Source organism: Xiphophorus hellerii, chromosome 14 (assembly GCF_003331165.1).
Source record: "Xiphophorus hellerii strain 12219 chromosome 14, Xiphophorus_hellerii-4.1, whole genome shotgun sequence".
NCBI lineage: Eukaryota > Metazoa > Chordata > Actinopteri > Cyprinodontiformes > Poeciliidae > Xiphophorus > Xiphophorus hellerii.
In genome coordinates, this window is record NC_045685.1 from 628750 (window position 1) to 650478 (window position 21729).

A 21729-nucleotide genomic window follows, 5' to 3' on the forward strand; every position below is an offset into this window, starting at 1 on the left:
AAAGAAATGTTTGGGTTTACCACCCACAATTTCTTATGCTATTATTGGTCTGTTAATATTTGCACAATGTTTGGCCCAGTGCAAACTCTGAGACTCCCAAATGGTTACCAATAGAGGAGGCCTCATGTAGCTCCTATATCATACTAACCATGTAATTGTTAAGAACTGCCTTAGAATATGGGCTTGAATTATGCAATATTTTAGGATCCAGAGAATACCTCTTTTATCACCACTAAAATCGAATCCTCTATTTCCACCTTCAATCAATGATGAGATTTTTTAAGTGTTGAAAAGCCACAAACTCTTTTATACGAAAGACAAGGAAACGCTTTTATCTTCAAAATAAGCATTTTTCTTCAAATTTTAAGATAAATTTGGCTGGCCAGTTTTTTAGATTTCTACAAGTTAGGGACTTTATTCATCACCGTGTCCCTCATTTTCTGATAATTCCTGCCTCCATAATGGCTGATGGACTGCTAGAGGTTAGTCCCACTCCAAAGGATGGAATGTCAAAAATATACAACCTTCTTCATGTCCAATTTGCCTCCTAGGCCTAGTCATCTTCGCATTACTTGGTCTGATGATCTTAACATAGAGACTGATGATGAAATGTGGCAAACTATTCTAAAATTCATCCACTCTTCATCAATTTGTGCCCAACACAGAATTACTCAGTGTAAAGTAGTCCATAGAGTACACTGGTATAAAAGTAAACTAGTTTGAATCTTTCCAGATGTGGATTCAAGCTGTGTGAAGTCTGGTTTGGGCTCAGCCACTCCCAGCCATATGCTTTGGACCCGTTCCTCTACATCTCAATTTTGTGAATCTGTTTTTGACTCACTTTCTGTAATCACCTCGACCACAATACAGCCTTCTCCACTCACTGCTTTAGGTTAGGTTAGGTTGGGTTAAACTTTATTAATCCCATAGGGAAATTGAGGTTATCTGTTGCTCACACATTAATTCACATCCACACAGCATTAAAATCGTACAGCTGGAGACATCCATAAAAGGTACAAGAATATAATAAATAAATAAATACATTACTACTAAAAAGAGTCTAGTAAAAGTGCTTTAATATATTTTCTTTATTTGGGGTTCTCTGAAAAAACCAATTACTGCCACCCCATTTTGCTGACCTTGTGGGTCAGCAAAATGGGTCACACTACTAGTTAAATGATGATGATGCATTGGAAGAATCCTCTCCCACACACCCCGACACACGCACACACACGCACCCACCCCCACACACCCACCCACACACCCACACACACACCCACACTCACTGGATAAAAGATGTCCTTTCTTTCATGAAATTGGAAAAAATAGGTATTCCCTCAAAGGTTCCTAAGTCACATTTTCAAGAATCTGGTCACCATTTTTGTATCATGCCATGTCTTTGACCCTCGATGTGACCCTATGAGTGGTTCTCCCCTCACTTCCTGTACAACAACTTTGTACACCCTTTACCTAACTCTTATAACAATTATAGTAGCACAAAATATAATAGATGCCCCATTTTTCTTTTCCTTTCTGTTTAGTTCATTTATATTTTGTTTATTTTCTGTAACCTCTGTTTGCTCTTTAGTTATTTACATTTTATCCACCTACTGTGGTATGGAAATATTTGCTGGGTTTTTGTGTGCTTTGTTTTGGTTTTTATTTTGTCATTTATTGGTTCGTGTTTATTATTCAAATTACTCTTTGATGTCATATTTTTAATGTCTATACATGGTGTTCATTGTTGTGTTAAAAATCAGAAATACATTTTAAAAAATAAATAAAAGTAACACAAACACCATTTAGGGCTTGGCGATGTATCGAATATACTCGATATATCGCAAGTTTTTCTACTTAGGAAGGTTAAAATGGCTATATCGCAACCATCGAGTATAAATTGTCGTTCAAACAATAAGCTTTCACCATCAAATTCACTGCAAGTATGGTTTATCCAACAACCTACAAATACATCACTAGTAACTTGCCCCTTCCAACCTGAAAATATTCTACCAATCACGCTGAGAAGGACCTGCTGCAGCAAACAGAAAGGGGCGGGACCACTGGCAGTCTCATACCTTATTTGGAAATGGTATCATTGCACTCCGGAAGTGAAGGGGGCGCTATTTCCTGTATAAGCACTAAGTCTTTATTATTTATTATTAATTCTGGCATTAAAATATAAATTCCCTCACAAAAGAACATACCTTTTAATTTTCTTAAGGAAGTAGAGCTAATTAAATGAGATTTTTAAAAAAAACCTGAAAGTGATTCCAGTTTCACTTGATGGCCAACCTGTTGAAACTGTGGAAATTTTAAATTCCCTGTGTCATTCCTGGACAGTCAGCTCAACTTTGCTGAAAACACTGACTATATCTTTAAGAACTGTTCTCAGAGACTCTATCTTTTAACAAGACCCAGTGATCTTGGGGTTACCTAACTAGAGGTTGTGTACAATCTCTAGTTAGGTAGAGGTTGTTGAGTTAAAATGTTAAAACTTAACTTTCTAACTTGAGTTTTAACACAACTCAAGTTAAAATGTTTTAACTTAAGTTTTAACTTTTCATCTTCTCAGCTAGTTTGGTCACAAAAGCTGCAGACTAACAGACAATTTTTGAAGAATACTTTCAACGGCAGGTATAACAGCAGGTAAATAGTGGTGAAACCAAAAACAACTCTGTCTCAACTGTTTGCTGAAGAACATGAAAGACTGCAAGAAGTATTTTATCAGAGAGCATCCATCCTCACTTTTTGTCAGTTTGAACTTCTGAGCTCATGAAGGCGTTTCAGTGTTCCTCTGGCAACTAAGAACATCTATTAGAAGTCATTTATTGACTGCAATGATTATTCGTAACCAAACTAAATAACATTTACCTATAGCTTGCTAAGTGTTCGGCTTTATTCACAAATTGTTGATAATGTGATTCTATGAATATGAGTTATCTTTTTAGAGTCGAAGGAAAATTAACACGTTGGTAGACTAAATAGTTTCATCTTATTTTTTCTTATGTAGCAACAGGTTGGGCGAACTCCCATGCACCCTCCAGGACCCTGCTGAGGGTGTAGAGCTGGTCCAATGTTCCACGACCAGGACAAAAACCACACAGCTCTTCCTGAATCCGAGGTTCGACTATCCGATGGATTCTCCTCTCCAGTACCCCTGAATAGACCTTGCCAGGGAGGCTTAAGAGTGTGACCCCCCCCCCTGTAATTGGAGCACACCCTCTGGTCCCCCTTTTTGAACACTGCCCCCAATGTCTATGCAATATCGTAGAGTCGTGTCAGCCAACACAACGCTACAACATCCAGAGCCTTAAGGAACCCAGGATGAATCTCATCGACCCCCAGGACCCTGCCACCGAGGAGCTTTTTAACCACCTCGACTGCAACCTCGTCCCCAGAGATTGGAGAGCCCGACACAGAGTCCCCAGGCTCAGCTTCCTCAATGAAAGGTATGTTGGTGGGATTGAGGATTAAGGAGGTCTTCGAAGTATTCTGCCCACCGGCCCACAACATCCCGATTCGAGGTCAGCAGCACACCATTCCCACTGTAAACAGTGTTGGTGCTGCACCGCTTCCCCCTCCTGAGACGCCGGATGGTGGACCAGAATTGCCTCAAAGCCGTGCAGAAGCCTTTCTCCATGGCCTCTCTAAACTCCTCCCATGCCCGAGTTTTTGCCTCAGCAACCACCTGAGCCGCATGCCGCTTTGCCCGCAGTTACACATCAGCTGCTTCTGGAGTCCCACAAGCCAAAAAGGCCCGATAGGACTCCTTCAGCCTGACAGCATCCCTCACCGAAGGTGTCTACCAACGGGTTTGAGGGTTGCTGCCGCAACAGGCACCGACAATCTTGCGGCCACAGCTCCGATAACAATGCCTTGACAATGGAAGCACTGAACATGGTCCACTCAGACTCAATGTCCACCACTGCCCCCAGAACGTGTTCAAAGTTCTGCCGGAGATGGGAGTTAAAGCTCCATCTCACATGGGATTCCGCCAGATGTTCCCAGCAGACCCTCACAACACGTTTGGGCCTGCCAGGTCTGACCAGCATCCTCCCCCACCACTGGAGCCAACTCACCACCAGGTAGTGGTCAGTGGTCAGCTCCGCACCTCTCTTCACCCGAGTGTCCTGGACATACGGCCGCAGATCCGATGAAACGGAGTTATCTCACTACAGATTTGCAGTGAGGTAAATCAAAAACAGATTTGTTTTGATTTAACAAAAACAGATGTGTTTTTCATTGCACAGAAACAATTTCTTTGATGTGAATTAGTTTCTGAATGTTTAGTAGAAGCTATGCCTGTTCAGTCATGGAGACTGCAAGAAGTGATGTCCTTCATTGTATTACCATAAAACAGCCAACTGAACTGAACTGGTGTTCAGTTCAGTTCAAAATTATCGTAATAGAATAGAATATTTAATATCCAGGACCTGAAGGACATAGTAGATAGCACCAATACTGCACTGACACAAAGAATATATCAGCAATTACAAGTTGTTGGCTCAAGCTGGAAAATGACTGCATAGTGCACAGCTATTTACCAAGAAATGCGCAAGCTGTATTTGCACTTTTAATTCAAATAAAACTCTTCCAAGAAATCTTTATACCTAACCAATATGAAGAAATGTTCAGAGAATTTCCTTTGAAGGGCTTGGCTAAGGTAAATATTAAAGAACTTTGACAACAAAAGAGGGAATTACAGGAACAAAGAAGCTGTTGACACTACACAGATTTTCAACTTTATTATGCAAATCAAGTTAAATAAGACAAACTCAGCTTGAACATGATATAGAACCAATTTCCTAAATATAAACAGCTGCTGGCATACTTTACTGTAGTGGCAGTTTCTGATATGGGTGGCATATCATGCATATGCCACCCATATCCCAGGGTGCGATGTTGTGGGGGCCGAAATTAGCTTTGTCTGCAGGTGTTGGTCAGAAGGACTGATGGCACAGAATGGATGCCCCATTTTTGTCAGACTGAGCTGTACCTTAGCTAGTTGTAGACTAGCATTGAATGTCATCAAAAACTATTATCCTAACAAGTTCTGACATTAAATTTCAGAAAGAAACAGCAAGCCTTGTCATGTTTAAAGTAAGTTTCCACATTTTGCATAGCAATAGCCAGGCAACAAACTGTTGCTCAGATGGAGCCACAAAGAGAAGCTACTCACACTTTGTTTCCAGATGCTGACATGAGATGTTGCGTGGGTTACCTGGACCAACTCTTGTGCCCATTTCAAAATAATAATAATAATAATAATAATAATAAACTTTGTCATCATAGAAACCATGCAATAAAATTACATGGATTATAAAGAAATTGGGTGATAAATGGTACTCAGTGGCATTTCATGCCCTTATGGCTACCAGGTATAATCTGTTCTTCAGTCTGCTTATCCTTGTTTTATTGCTCCTGTATCTGCAACCAGATGGCAGCAGTTGGAATAAATTGTGTCCAGTGTGCGAGGAGTCTTTTAAAATTTTCCTGGCATAAAAAGCTCAAAGCATTCACTGTCACATTCAGGACTCATAATGACCAAACTTTGATGAGAAAAATCATTTTGTGAGACAGGATCATGTGAAACGTGCAACTTTGTAACCTGGTGTTCAATGGGAAGCCCTTCATAATGCTCAGCATTCTTAAAGTAGCACCTAGTTTTACAGAGGATGCTGACCCCTAGTTAATGAGAGGTAAATGTTCTTTCATTAAAATGTGATTTCATTGTGTTAATGTAACAGACAAGTCATAATGCATATGTCATCCTGCCATCCACTTCCTGCTTCATTCAGGCTTCTTACACTAATCACTGAGGAATATCATTGACTTCACACAAAAATGTTTATGACTGTCGTGGAAAAAAACTATTTCCAAGCACTGTTCAGGTAAAATCACTCAATCAGGTTTATTCATGAATTGTGCACAACTCAGAGAGCTCACAGGACAGTCAATAATGAAGCAAGTCTGAACAGAAAGCTCTGCCAGGCAGAGCCAACACATGAGTTTTGTACAAAGGGATAAGGGATCCAAAGCATGGGAATCAGACTGGTTCCCATGCAGCTGGGGAAAAACAACGTCCAACCTTGTGCATGTAACCCAAAGAGCTTTAACTTGGTGGGAATATACAGAACTTAGAATAAACATATAGCAATACAACTAGCAGGTGGGACCTAATTGTAATTTTTCCACATCAATGACTTACAGTAAAGAAAAAGAAAAAAAATCCCAATTACTGGTCCAGTTGAAACCAGAAGTTTACATACACTGAATAAAGGGACATGCCCACCCTTTATACCATAACTGCCTGAAGTTAAATCATACCAAACTTATCTTGTTTGAGATCAGATAGGACAACCAAAATTATTTCTGTTTACTAATGCCACAGTAATGAGCGAAATAATATGTCAGAAATGTGTTGATTGATGTCTTTAAAATTAGAAGTTTACATACATCTCCTAAGTATTTGGTAGCAACTGCATGATGTGAGTATGACATTTTTGGTTTCCTTCCAGAAGCTTCTCCCAATAGCTGGTTGGAGTTCTGGCCCATTCCTCCAGATGGAACTGGTGGAACTGAGTTTGGGTGGCAGGTCGCTTCACTCCCACTGTCCTTTGCAGATCTGCCCACTGATCAATCTATCAGTGCACAATTATTCATACCCTCAGCAGATTTAGGTTTCTGACTGGAAGTAATATCAACACTTTGTTGTGCCCCAGTCAGAGACCCAACTTCAAATTTGATACAGAATCTAAAGCTAAATATTAAGGTGACGATAAGGAAGCCTTCCAGTCTCAAAAATGTGGCGATCATCACTAAAGAAACATTTAAAATGCAAAAGGATGTGATTGCTGTCATGCTCAGAAAGATTCTTCCATTGATTGACGGGGTACAATAGTATTCAACATGCCATTTTCAACAAAGTGGAAATAAATACTTTTTCAGAACTATTACTCCTTTTACATTTTTTAGTATTATATTTATTTCTATGTCATTTTCTATTAGAAACAAGGGGCATAAATTAGGGGTACACCAACTGTAGTTAATTTATGGTCAATCACTTATCTTTAAAGGGCCTGGTCTCTCAAAATATTGCGCAAGTTAAGTTAGCAACAGTGAGGTGACTATTGTCAATCACACTGGTGCAGACGTGGCCTGGTGGGCAGGTCAGTCAGCCCTCTCTCACAGCAGAGCACATGGGAACAGTGGCTGATTTTCAGAGCTTTGAGAAGGAAGTAGAGATCGTTAGATAAGATCGGTTTCTCATGTAAGTATCGTCCGCTCTTCCAAAATTAAGGAAATTAAGTGGGGGTCAATTTATCAGTCCACCCATAGTTTAAATAATATTCGGCTCATGCAAAATGATGTGTGTGTTTAGAAAGGGTGGGGTGACTATGGCTACATTTACATAGCAGGCAAATGCGACCCAAATCCGATATTTTTTCCCCAAACAAGACCCAAATCTCTCTTTTTCATAGCAGTCTGTACAGCTGCTATTTGGTTTGGTTTGGTGTTTTCTGAAGTTATTTGCTTTGGTTTTAAACCAAAGAAAAAATCCAATCTCTGCCACTTTCATATGGGGTACTAAATCTGATACATTTCCAATAGTTTTCAAAGCTGCAGTCTGAACAGTGATGTCACATTAATCCAACTTTTACATCACTGACATACATAAAACATGCATCATAATTAAGCACCAATATCCAGTAAATCTAGATGTCAGCAATGTTTGAAATTCTATTAATGAAATTATAACATAAGTCTGTGTCAGTTAAGTGCATGAAATCACAATATCTTATCAGACTCAGTCTGGTGGACTCCCTTTCTTCCAACAAAACAAAGCTTAATGCATCTATAGGAGGTGTGGCTGAATCAATACCTCTGGAATAAATGCCACTTGTCAGGCAGCAGAGAACCTGCTGTGTGCAAACCTCTTGAAGCCAATAAAAAGCATTTAAAAGTCAGTAGCTCTCAGGTCTCCAGGAAGACTGATCTGGAGTCTGTTCAAGAAGTAAACCGACTGATTTACCAGCTCTTTGGTGTCAATAACACATGGCTGCAGCTGAAGTGCAATACTTTCATTTATGATATTGGCCTATATATGTAGGCTTGTATAATTATCACCAAGGACCGATCCAACACTAAGCAATGAAAAACAGTCCCTAACAGCAGTAAAAGTTAATGATTACAGTGCTGGAGGCAGCACTAAGAGGGGCAGCTGATTGTGAACTGGCTGGTGAATTGTCAGAGTGAAGCCCACTACACCTGAACACGGGGTTCCACGCCTGACAGTGGGACCGCTTATACTATAGCCGCTCGTTCTGTACAGGCAGGTAAACAGAGGAAATTAAACGGATTCGGAATGGCTGTGAAGAATGTGAACAGCACGCAATTACCTCTCCACTCTGTCATGCGCTTCGTATGTTTACCTTGATGCCTTCTTGACAAAGTACGAGTGGGTGAACTCCAAGTGGTCGTCCAGCCACGCTTCCATCCTCTCATTATCCGGGGAGCAGCGGTCCTCCATGGAGCTCAAACAACTATAGCAAGTCTTCTCCCGCTGAAAAGCTCCGATGTCTTACATCTGCGCGCGGAGCGGCTGGTTGAAAGCGCGCAGGGCGATAAAGTACTAGGGGCGCGAGCGCAAATCCGCTCGCTGGCCGAAGGCACGCTCGGCCAGTAGCTGAGACTGCGCGCGACGCTTCCTAGTTGCTGAATCGAGTCTGGGAGGGCTGAGTGGAGCAGGAGGGGGAGAGGCAGAGGGCAGAGACTGTACAAACAACAGCCCCTACAGCAACAGAGCCTATAAATCAGCTATACTTTCAAACACACGCAAGTTGTGAGGGCTGAAAATACATGCCGTTCTGCAGACTTGTTATGCAGAACTTTCTGCCGAATTTAACTGCGACAAAAATCTTTTTCGTTTCAAGGATATACAATTCTATCAAAATGACATGATTTTCAAGAAGTTAGGCTTTCAGAAAAAGTGTCTTTCTTTAATATCGACAGGTGTGTCACTAGACTGCTCCCCAGTGGCGGACATCCTCCCGAAAAATGCTGCCATCAGATGATCATGTTGCGTCCAACATCTTCTGCAAGTCATAAATGTCATAAGGTGGGGGTTTGAGTGGTGAGGATTGACGGCTGTAGAACCAGGTTAATGCAATAACGATGGTTTTAATGAGGAAGTGTACAGAAATCCAGGCAGCACAGGTGAGCAGAGGCAAGGAGCTCAGACTCTGGTAGCAACTGGTAAACAGTACAGGAAAGGAAAACAATGACGACATACGACAGTAGAGACTAGGATCCGACAAGGAGCAGGGAAAAAAAAAAAAAGACAAGGAGCAGGGAACACAGGTGGGATTAAATACACAAGTAGTAGACACAGCTGAGAGCAATCAAGGGCAGACGAGACAACACAGGAACTAAATTGACTCAGAAAAAAAAATCCTCACAATAAACCCCAAAATAATAAGATACTATATAGTATCTTATATATATATATATATATATATATATATATATATATATATATATACAGTATAGACCAAAAGTTTGGACACACCTTTCTAATTCAATGGGTTTTCCTTATTTTCATGACTATTTATAAGGCAAGAAATTCCACTTATTAACCTGACAGGGCACAGCTATGAAGTGAAAACCATTTCAGGTGACTACCTGTTGAAGCTCATCAAGAAAATGCAGAGTGTGTGCAAAGTAGTAATCACAGCAAAAGGTTGCTACTTTGAAGAAACTAGAATATAAGGGCTATTTTCAGTTGTTTTACACTTTTTTGTTTAGTGCATATTTCCACATGTGTTATTCATAGTTTTGATGCCTTCAGTGTGAATCTACAATGTCAATAGTCATGAAAATAAAGGAAACTCATTGAATTAAAAGGTGTGTCCAAACTTTTGGCCTGTACTGTGTATATATATATATATATATATATATATATATATATATATATATGTGTGTGTGTGTGTGTGTGTGTGGGGGGGTGTGTGTGTGTGTGTGTGTGTGTGTGTGCGTGCGTGTAAAGTTGTTTGAAAGAAAGGCATTAAGAGGTGTGATGCTTCCAAATAAAATTAGGTTAGAGATTGGATGTCATTTGGTTCTTCATTTTCCTTTGAAAAAAACCTCACAGCAGTATGTTTCTTCACCATTAGAAATCTGAAATGTTTTAAATATCTTTCCATAGAGTTAAAGTTCCCACACGTTCCCCTCAGGAAAGATTTATGAAGGCCATATATAAACTACAGTTTTTGAAAAATTCCTGTCATCTCTCATTTTATGCTGATGTTATACAAAAATAACTTCTCTGTGATGGTACTTCAATAAAGCATAATTGTTTCTTGTTTTCTTTTGCTATGTTGGACGATAACATACAGAACATCTGTAAATTTTCAGAGAATTATTGAATGCAGTTGAAGATTCCTGGAATTACTCCTTGGAGCAAAGTTTCTGTTTTTTATATAAGAAAGTTACAGTAAAGCTCTTGGGGGTCCTAAACACTAAACATATTAAATGAATACAGAATAATTTTGACACATTGTATTTCAAAAGACATGAGGACAGTGGTGTTATCATGACATATGAAGAGTTAAATAATCCTAAAGATAAGTCTGAAATAACAAAAATAAGCCCATCACAATTTGTCGTTGTGCAATTGAAAGTGCAATTGAGAAACGTGACTGCCTGGCCAGGATTCATGTCCAGCTAAAGAACGAGTTTACCTCTGTAACAATCAGAGCATGAACATCCTACTAACTGCTATCATTAAGCTAAAGATAATCAGTAATAATGGTGCTTGGAGGTTTTTGTCATGCTAACTAATTCCTATTTCACAAAAGTACAGACTTCTGTTTTCATTTCCCCCTTCCAACAAGCTGAAGGATGTCCTGATTATCAGGATGGTTCTTAAGAATCTTAAGAAATATTCCTGCTATGTGTGCTATGTTAAGAGTGATGTGGTCTACTCAGTAGGACGCTGGGACCGCGCCGATCTAGAATCTGGGATATTCAGTTGAATTGTCTTGGCCTGATATCAAAGGATGTGTGGTGTTCCCTGAGGACAAAGACAGTCTGTTAAAGGTGACATGTAGCCAATCAGACAGTGAGGTGATGGAAACTGAAGGGGAATCCAAAATAAACAGAAGACAAAACAACTGTCATGACACCAGAACGTCTGGTGGATGTAGTAGTCGTCTTTGTATAGTTTTTTTTTAATTATTATTATTAAATATAGTCCACAAACTATGACCATTACTTCTTACTAATCAGTTATGTTTGGTCTTGAGCAGGGCTGCTGTTGTGGAGTCGGTTGTCCACTTTTGGAAGTGTTTTGAATGACATTTTACTGTAAAAATTAAGGGAGTTTTTAACCTTTTGCTGTGCACTCACTTGTGAATCACCATACCTATGGAACCATTTCCTGAAGAAAGACTGTCTGAATCCTAATGAACAAGTAAGAAATGTACTTAAAGTGTGGATGGCTTTCTTGGAGGTTCCTGTCCAGAGGATAAGGATGATATTATATAGTTCTTGTTTTCTTTTTTAGATCTGATCCTAGCAAATGATTTCCTTTGATAGGCATTAGTGGTAGTTTGGATGTATTAGGAATGTCTTCATTGCATTGCATTTTTTTTTACATCAATATTTTTATTGATGTACACGTACAGATATACCTGCCATATAACCAATAGAATCAACAAGACCAACAAACGCCCTCTTAGATACATATCTGCATAAATTCCTTTAAGTATACAGGAGATAATAGTCCACTGCTGAGGCTCCCTTGTTTAACATAATGGTCTGACATTAATATTGTCTTTAGCTGGCTTCTTCGTCTTTAGACAAGTCCTCTCCTTCAACAAAATTCCGGAAGGGTCTCCAAATGCTTTCAAATAATTAGCTTTTCCCTTTTTGGAGATATGTTATGCGTTCCAGAGGTAAAGTCTTCAGCATTTGCTTGATCCATTGTTTGATGCCTGGTCCTGTTGTTCTCTTCCAGAATAGTGCTATCAGTCTTTTACCTTGTAGTAGACACATATCAATCAATAGTTGTTCACATTTGGTAAACAAAGTATTTCTTGGATACAGACCTAAAATTAGAAAAACTGGATCTAATGCAACATCCTTTGAGACAAGATGTTCTACAATTGTTTTTATTGCTTTCCAAAATTTTTGAATTTCCCTGCATTCCCAAATACAATGAAACAAAGTCCCTTTTTCTTCTAAACATTTTGTGCATATGTCTGGTATATTAGGATTGTATCGATTTAAATTGACTGGTGTAATATAGATTCGCATTAACCATTTGTATTGCAGTAACCTTAAGCGAGAGTTAACAGTTTGTTTCTGAGCCTTTGTACAGACAGACTGCCAATCCTCCAGTGACAGGTTTACTCCCAGGGCTAATTTCCAGGCTTCTAGTTTCAGTGCTGAGTCCTCTGGGGAATTCAAAACCATAAAGTTGTAGAATTCTGAAATCACACCTTTACTTGCGTTATCTTTGCAAGCAATTTCTTCTAGTTGGGACTTTGGTGGCTTGGATAAATCTTTGTTTTTTATCCTAATGTAGCTTCTGAGCTGAAGGGATTTAAAGAAGTACTTTCTATTTGTATTAAATTTTTGCCTGAATTCTTCAAAAGACATCATGTAAGCTGAATTTGCTTGATACAAATCATGAATTTTATCTATTCCTTTTGTGGCCCATTGTTTAAATACAGAGTCTGCTCTTCCAGGAGTAAAATCTTGGTTTCCCCATATAGGAGTAAATTGTGATAATGTAACTGGTTCTTTTGTGAATTTATTTACGTCATACCATATTTTGATCATGTCTTTAACAATAGGATTAACCGTTTTTCCCAACAGTCTTGGGACTGAATCAGAAAAAATGTATAAAGGTAAGGGTGGACTTACTGACTTAGATTCCATTTCTGTCCATTGCGGGGCATCCCTGGCATTAAAGTAATATCTAATAGTCCTAAATTGGGCTGCCCAGTAATATCACTTCATATTTGGACACCCTAGTCCTCCCTCATTGTGAGGTAAATGTAAGAGCGACATTCTAACCCTGTGCCTTTTATTTTGCCATAAAAACCCAACAATTAACTTCCTAAAATTATTAAACCAGTTGGCAGGAGGCAGCAGGGGGACATTCTGAAAAATATACAATACTTTTGGAAGTATATTCATTTTGTAGGTGTTGGTCCTGCCAATAAGTGATAAGGGAAGGGGCATCCATCTATTGATATTTTCAGTGATTTCTTTTGTTACATTGCATTGCATTTTTAACTAAATGTAAACACTCGGCTGCCTTAATAAATACCCATAAAATGTGTTAACAGAATATATTTCTTCTCAAGAAATAGGAAATCAGGGTTCTAGTGATAAGGTCTGAATTTGTATTTGCTGCACAGGTTTCCAGTGTCCTCCGACTGGACACTTGAGTCCCCTTGGTAGTGTCACTTTACCGACAGATGGCGGCTGGTGTTTCCCAGGGGGGAATTCCTCCCCACCCCCTCTTACCCCCGTCAAGTGTTCTACCCTATTCTGCTGGCAGAAACAGCCGAACAAAGACAACAGGGTTCTTATCAGAGATAGAGGAGAGAGAGAAAGATGCAGCTTCATCATAGTCCTCTTCTATGTATAAAACGCAAGTGCTGATAGCGGTTATGATCCATTAAATTTTGTTATTTTCTATTTTAATAATTTCATTGTTCCTTTTTTAAATATCTGGCCCTCTTAGTTTAAACCTTGTGTTGGTTAAGTTTTTCCTCAATGTTTGTGTTTTGGATTTGCTTCATTAGATTAGTTCTCTTGTCCGTTCAGGTTTCCCATTTCTTTGTTTCTGTTTTTTCCACCTCACTTCAGCCTGTCATTCTACTCCCCGAACCAGCCATTATTCATTTCCTCATTTGTTCCTTCCCGCTCTCTTTCGCAGCTGCATCTGCTTACCTGTGATTAGCTCTTCTGGTTCTTTTGTCATTTTCACTTTTCAGAAACTTCCATGCATTCCACTGTGATTTGATGTGACCTAGTGGGAGATAAATGATCCTTGGTTTTCAATGTATAAAGGTAGGGGTGGACTTACTGACTTAGATTCCATTTCTGTCCAATGAAGGGCATCAATGGACGCCCCTCAATGGACGTTTACTAGAAATGGCTAATTCAAAGGTCTGGCCAACATTTGTGTTTGACTTCTGACCCACAACTTACTATCTGTTCTATCTGTTGTATTCCTTTGGCTTCATGGTGCTGTTATCTAATGTTCTCTAATAACGCTCTGAGTTCAGAAACAGAACAGTTGGACTCTAATTACATCATACACATCTGGTCATGAGGTGGTCTTTAAATGAGGATTGGGGCGGCGATCAGACCCAGGACGAAGTGGAAATAAATGAGTTTAATGATGTTTCACAAGAAACAAAGCCAAGAAACTCAGGTAATCACCGAGCACTAGACACAGACAACTACATACTATGACAAGGATCCAGCAGGGAAACTTCTTCTTCTTGGTTTTACTGGCGGTTGGCAACAAACTGTTAGTAGCATTACCGCCACTTACTGTGGTTCGTGGTAGTCTTTCTATTTATCATATATATATATATAATATATATTCTACCAGAAAGAAAAAATAATAATAAATAAATATATCCTTCCTATACATATAAATACATACACACACACACATATGCAAATATACATACTCATAGATAACTTTGTATTCTACCCATCTATATTATTCACACATTCACACACCAACTAAAATCAAATTCTATGAAATAATTTAGTTTTCTATAAAAATTGAATAACTATTTGTATATGTTTACTCCCCAAATTCTTCCTCAAAATATCTCAGAAATTAACCTTTTCCTTAGTACTTTCAAACTTTCTCCTCATATATATTCTCTCTTTTTCATATTTATGACATTCTAATATAACATGCTCTATTGTTTCATATTTTCCAGCAGGGAAACTAAGACACCGGTGAGTATAAATACACAGGGGAAAATAATCAAGGAAACACAAGACTGCTGGGACCAATAATGGGTAGACAAAACGGCACAGGAACTAAATTAACTAGAAATCACACACAAAACCCCAGGTCCTTAAAAATCTATTAAATCTATTCATCTATTTAATAGATGAAATCTATTAAGCCTACTTTGATAAATCAGTCATTGCCAAACATTAACTAAATATTTTTCTTACATTTCTTACAGTATAATTTGTCAACTCTGCTATAGACAGCACAGACACTGTGTGAAAAAATTCCAACAGACTAAATAATCTTTTATTTCATTAGATAATCTGTCTTAATACCCTAATACTTCAGATTGAGATATTTCACTTAAAAATATATACAAAGTGAAAAAAAGAAGACATGTTTGCTCCTACACAAACAATTCTGTTAATAAAACTCATTAAAAACTATAATTCTTTTAGGTATAAAGTGTGCCAATAAAATTATTACAGTGTAAAATAAAAATGTAGATTATATTGAACACTATTGTAATCTAGTCAGTAAATACTTTAAAATGCATTTATGTAATTATTTATTCTTTTTCAGTAAGGGGAAGTGACATAATTCTATGCTGAACAGCTTTACACAGTTAAGTTTGAATTTTGTTCACATTGATTTATATTATACCACCAACACAGGGCACAGGCAGGAGTTCAGTCTGTTGGTCAAACTGGGATCAGTCCAGTGATTGGGCCTTCTGAGACGTCCTGGTAGACACAGGCTAAGCCAAGGATAGAAGACAAACTATCTAATTATAGAAAATACATTCCTGATCCCTTCACATTCAGAAAAAACACATTTTCAGTATATTAGGGCATTGACTTGAACCAACTTTATAGAATAGTTAAACACTGTCATTGTGGAAATGAGCTGTGAAACAGAAGACTGAAGAAAAACAGTTCCAGCTCTGATCCTCACTGACCTGTCCTGAAAATCCTTTGGTCTTTACTGCACTTTCCTTCTGACAGTGGTTTCTCATCAGCGCTCTCATTCAAAAACCTACATAGTATGAAAAGTTAGCTAAGCTAAGAAAATAATAAGAGTAGTTACTTTGGGCCAGTTTAGTTACATGGAAAATATTTCTTGGTTGTTCAGAAACGAGTTTCTGCCTGCAAAGTCAAGAAATTCTGCTCATAAAATTATGTTTTTTTCTTTAATTCTTAATGCCAATGGAAAGGTAATGCCAATGGATCCAGTTTATACTGTAAAATGGTTGAAACAAGTTCTCGCAGCACACGAATTATTGATCTCCAATCACTCCACTGCCACATCCAAGATGGCAGCGACGTGAAAATGATTAATAACTCTACCAACTCCGCGTAGGAGTGATCCCCCAGATCGGCACACCCATGCAGCTCAGCAACGAGACTCATTTCTTTTCCTCCTCCTTAATGTTGTTTGTAATGAAGAAATATTCCAAAATGTCGCAAAATTCTTCCCAGAACTGCAGCTCTCTATTGAGCAGCAACACCAATCCCACTGTGGAAGCCATTTTTTCTCCCCGACTGTCGCCCTTTGCTTCTGTTAGGTGCTGGCGCAGAAAAATTGTTTAGTTTCACTTTACAACCCACATAGTATGTCTCAGCTTCTCCTTACTATTCAGTTTTAATCCTATTTGCTATATGTAGTAACGTAACTTTAGATAACTGAGACAACTGCAGCTTCACCATGGCCACCTTTATTCTGGAACTGATTACCACTTGGCAGAAAATAGCCTACACCATACAAACCCCCTGGTGGTCCAACAACTCTTCACCAGTAACTTCATAATACTTACAAAACAAAAAAATATGCATGCATTTCTAAATATTTTTATTTTATTCTTTCATTTTTATTTATTTGTTATAAGTAACAGACCTAATATCTGAGCCTGTTAAACAGATTAAACATCTGATTGGAGTAATGCAATCAAATATATTTTCTAACTGCCAAGGTCATTTTAAAATTATTAAGCCAATGTCAGGATACAAAGTGGAGTTTGTACAACTAGAGGTAGCTTTAAATAAGCAGAAAACTAAATCAAAATGGCAAATTTTACCCAGTACTAACCTGTAAAACACAGGGAATGATGAGACAGATGACTATTGAAGTCTATCTAGCTTCTGCTATATTGGAGACGGACGGGCTTAGACCTCAATAGGCCCAGAGAGCCAAAAGAAACCCAAATTATACAGCTGTGCTAAATGACAGGAACTGAGCCTCATAGATTGTGTTCATTGTTTCGAATATGGGAAGAAGGCCATAAGGGAGTGGGTTGCCTGAGGAAACCCAGACGACAGAAAAACTGTAGACTCATCCTGAGTCCCACCTGAGGCCACTCCCACAGACAAATGGAGGCTCAGGAATCAAAGACACAAAATCACATGGGGGACAATTAAGACAAAAAGACAATGAGCAAATAGTTACCCCATCCTTCTTTCCCTGCCCAGCCGAAGGAGTAGTCATTTGGCTAAGCACATTGAACCTAAATGTTGGGAACCGGGTTTGGCTCTTTGTGGGGATTTTTTGTTCCTCACTTTGATCTCGGGGCTTCCAGTGCATATTCTGCACAGATGTTTCTGTACACTATGCCCGCCACTTGGTTATGTCGTTCCATGTACGCTTTCCCTGCCAGCATCTGTTATGTGTTGGACTGTCTCAGGGGCCTCCTTGCACAACCTGCACCTTGGGTCTTGTCTGGTGTGGTAGATCTGAGTCTCTATTGCTCTGGTGTGTAGGGCCTGTTCCTGTGCAGCCAGGATAAGTGCCTCTGTGCTGTCCTTGAGTCCAATTTTTTCCACCCATTGGTAGGATTTCCTGATATCAGCCATTTCAGTTATTTGTCGGTGGTACATCCCATGTAGGGGCTTGTCCTCCAATGACGATACCTTTGCCTCCTTCCTTACGGCTCGTGTACAGTCTCAAGGTGCTGGATTTGGGGTGGAACCCTCCATGCATGGTTAGTAGCTTCCGAGTCTTAACATCCGTGGTCTTTATCTCCTCTTTTGGCCAGCTAATTATTCCTGCAGGGTATCTGATTACTGGTAAGGCGTAGCTGTTTATTGTACGGATCTTGTTCTTGCCATTGAGCTGGCTTCTCAGGACTTGCCTCATTCGTTCAATCAATCAATCAATCAATCGGATTTTATTTGTATAGCACATTTCAGCAGCAAGGCATTTCAAAGTGCTTTACATCATATCAAACACAGAAACACAAGGTCATCAAGTGGGGGGTTCTTGCTTTTGCATCCATAAAAGGTTTACAGCTTACACTCCTACTGTGTTATATGGAACGAAATACCTATTGCTATTTTTATTCCCACTCACGCTCACAATCACGCAGTTTAAAACGATGTAAACAGCCTTTCAACGGGCTTCCGGCACGAGGCTCCGTACACCGCTTTCATGGAATTTCGAGCAGGGACTCCGTCGTCCCTCACGGATTTTTGTGCAATTCTATGCTACCTGTTAGTGTCTAGAATTTACAGGGTTTCTGTTACGCGCAATGACCCTCAGTCACTCACTGTTTTTCTTCCGGCACGAGGCTTCGTACACTTCTTTCACGGAATTTAGCTCTGGGACTCCGTCGTGTGCAAATGCAACATAGAATCAACAATCAAAACATGACATTAAGTCAAGTTCCATCATTAAATTTGTAATTGATAATTCGTTGGGAGGATTTGGCTGTGGCTCCTTTCCTTGTGACCTCATCAAGGTTGCCATTTGCTTGTGGTATTCCCAGGTACTTGTAACTATCCTCAATGTCTGCTATTGTTCCTTCTGGGAGTGAGACCGCTTCTGTGTGGATGACCTTCCCTCTCTTTGTAACCATCTGACCACACTTCTCTAGTCCGAATGACATCCCAATGTCAGTGCTGTAGATGCAGCACCTATGCAGAACAACAGTGGGGACAAAGCATCTCCTTGTAATACGCCACATTTGATGGACACTTGTGCAAGTGGTTTGCAGTTGGCTTCAAGGGTGGTTTTTCACATCTCCATCGAGTTTGCAATGAAGGCTATTAGAGTCCTGTTTATGTTGTACATCTCTAAGCATTCAATGATCCAAGTGTGTGGAATAGAGTCACAGGCTTTCTTGTAATCAATCCAAGCAGGTTGGTGTGTTGGATTTTGCAGTCTCGGGCGACACTGTGGTCTACAAGGAGTTGGTGTTTGGCTCCTCTGCTATTTATGCCCATGCCCCTCTTTGCCGTGCTCATGTATTTATCCATGTGCCCGCTTATCTTAGCCGCTATGATGGCTCATGTCAGATGCTATGATGCCTGACATGAGCTTCCATGTTATAGAGAGACATGTTATTGGCCGATAGTTGGATGGGACTGTACCCTTTGAGGGATCCTTCTGGATCAGGATTCCGATAGTTGGATGGGACTGAACAATTTGAGGGATCCTTCTGGATCAGGATTGTGCACCCTTCAGTTAACCATTCAGGGTGAGTCCAGAAGCTCATCTATTAGCACTAACAACACCCCCATCCCACTGTATTCAGCTTCTAACATTACTTCACTGTGAGGTGTACCTCAATGAGTTGATGTACTCAAAGCTTCCTTCTGTGTCCTCACATGACAGCTTTGAGGGATCCATGGCTGTTCCTGGGACCACTTTTGAAGTAAAATGGAAGAGTTGGTGCTTCCTGATGTCCCATACAAGGCTCTTACTTTTGTCAGACATATTTTAATTAAGCTTTTACTGCTTTTTAGACCACTATTAGAGAAAGAAGTGTAACCTCCTGTTTCTAGCATGTGTCTTTTTGGGCTGTATAGTAATTGGAGAAAAGCAACGGACCTGTGTGTGCATTTATTGTGCAACACAATGTGCTTGTTAGTCTGATGGACATCTAAATATTAATTTCTTTTTTTCCTCAACAGGATAAGTTACCTCCTCCTCTATTTAGACTATAATAAGTAAATTAACACAACTTGATCACTCTCTCTTTTGGTTTTTCTCAGTATTGTAGGCTTATGAAATGCACCAAAGAAGCCCGACCCACCATCAGGCAAATAATTTTGGCCCAACATGGCCTGAATTTCAGGTCGGGTAATAGATCTAAATTCTAGTGAAAAATGTGTCTTTTAAGGGCAGTCTGATTAAGAACAATCAGAGGGACTGTAGGATTAAAAAGAAAAGCGCCACCCTGCTTGAAATAAATTTGTTTTCAAAAGTTATTATGTGAAGTATAAGTGCCAACTTGTTTACATAGTATCACCATCGGTGAGTATCTAAACTGAAGTACTTGTAGAAAAAAAAACTAGTATTGGGACACCACCTACTTCAAATTGGGGACTGAGAACATTCAAAGAGTTCTAAGAAAGCTCTATTTAGAAAAGATAAAATAATTATTTGTACTTTCTTAAATTGGAAGTTTTTAGGTACATGACCCTTGGAGTCATGTGAATTCTAGAGTTCTGTAACTCTTGTAACTTGTTGGTTGTCTCTAACAACCAACAATGTCACCAACAATGTAACCAATAACAGCGGTAAAATGTACAATTTAAACCATGTCTTAAAAGGATCCAGGACTAATTGAACATGTTGGCCTAAATACGTTGCAATTTTCCTATACCTAAGAAATTGCTGTTTGTGATACGCCAAAACCTGTAAATACTTCGAAAATGTACATCTTTTGATATATTTTTCACCGATGGGTTGATGAGACGTTTTGGTCCATTCTGTACTGGAGTCTACAGAGTAAACACAGGAAGGCTAACTTTACCCGAGTAGTTGTTTATCATATTGGTTTGACTTGTGTCATTTTAGATAATGCCACACTGTGTCACTATCGGCTGTGATAAAAAATAAAAATAAAAATTGAGACAGAATCTGGATAATTTCCAGAAAGAAAGGAGAGTGCAGTGCAAGAGCCGGAGTGGAACACAACTTTTGAAGGACCTAATCTAGACCCTGGACATTTCTCCAGAACTCTCATTTGTACCAGCAGAACTAACGAAAGCTTGAAAGGTGATTGTTATCTTAACAAGCTAAAAATAAAAGCAGTGCTGCCGCTGAGACAGGCAGAGCTGGACACTCTTTGAGATGCTAACAGGAGCTATACTGCCTGCGGTACTGACATCACCGATTCGACCGGACCCATGGAGGTCCGGTGTCGGTGGTAATAAAGTCCAGTGTGGCTGTTACACGCTCTGAACTCTAAGCAGCACAGCTGCGCTACAGACGCTGGGAGAAACGTCAAAGACAAGCAGCGCTAATGGAGCTATTACTACTGGAAATGCTAATAGAACTAGAGCACCAGTACTGAATGTGGAACCACTACAAACAACGAACAAAGTTCAGCTCCTAAACAGCTCTTTCCTAACTGGACACAGAGCTATAGAAGTTCTTACCGGATCACACAGTCTGACCAGAGGTTCGTGTCATTCATTTTTTCATTTACGAAGCTGAAGGCAGCAGTAGCAGCAGCTCCTACGACCAACTCTGTCCTCTTCCTCTGTTTTGTCCTCCTCATCATCACCTCTTCTGATTTCTACGTTCTGATCAGTTTCAACGCGCTCCAGTTCAAATTAAAAAGGCTTAATAACGTTACTCATCACTGTTTCGGCTGGAGGAACCAGGCAGTTGAACCATTACAGGTCATTTACCCATAATGCATTGCAGTGTGAACAACACAGTGACATTCCTATGAAAATATTTTAGCAAAATTTATAAAAACTACATAACCTACAGTATTATTACTGTAT

The 21729-nt window shown here is 39.4% G+C and overlaps 1 protein-coding gene across 7 annotated transcripts in view; it reads right to left on the reverse strand.

Moving 5' to 3' along the window:
• pde5ab (phosphodiesterase 5A, cGMP-specific, b) overlaps window positions 1-21729 on the reverse strand; it is a 144245-nt gene that overhangs the window by 92196 nt on the left and 30320 nt on the right. For 2 of the 7 annotated variants that reach the window (XM_032582683.1, XM_032582679.1), the window contains exon 1: window positions 8433-8984. The exons of 1 other annotated variant lie outside the window; for it this stretch is intronic. In XM_032582683.1, the coding sequence (XP_032438574.1) occupies window positions 8433-8530 (98 nt within the window). In that variant the 5' untranslated portion in view covers window positions 8531-8984. Of the gene's footprint in view, window positions 1-8432; window positions 8989-21729 lie in introns of those variants that run through there. 4 more of the 7 variants (XM_032582678.1, XM_032582676.1, XM_032582682.1 and 1 more) reach the window with 4 other exon arrangements.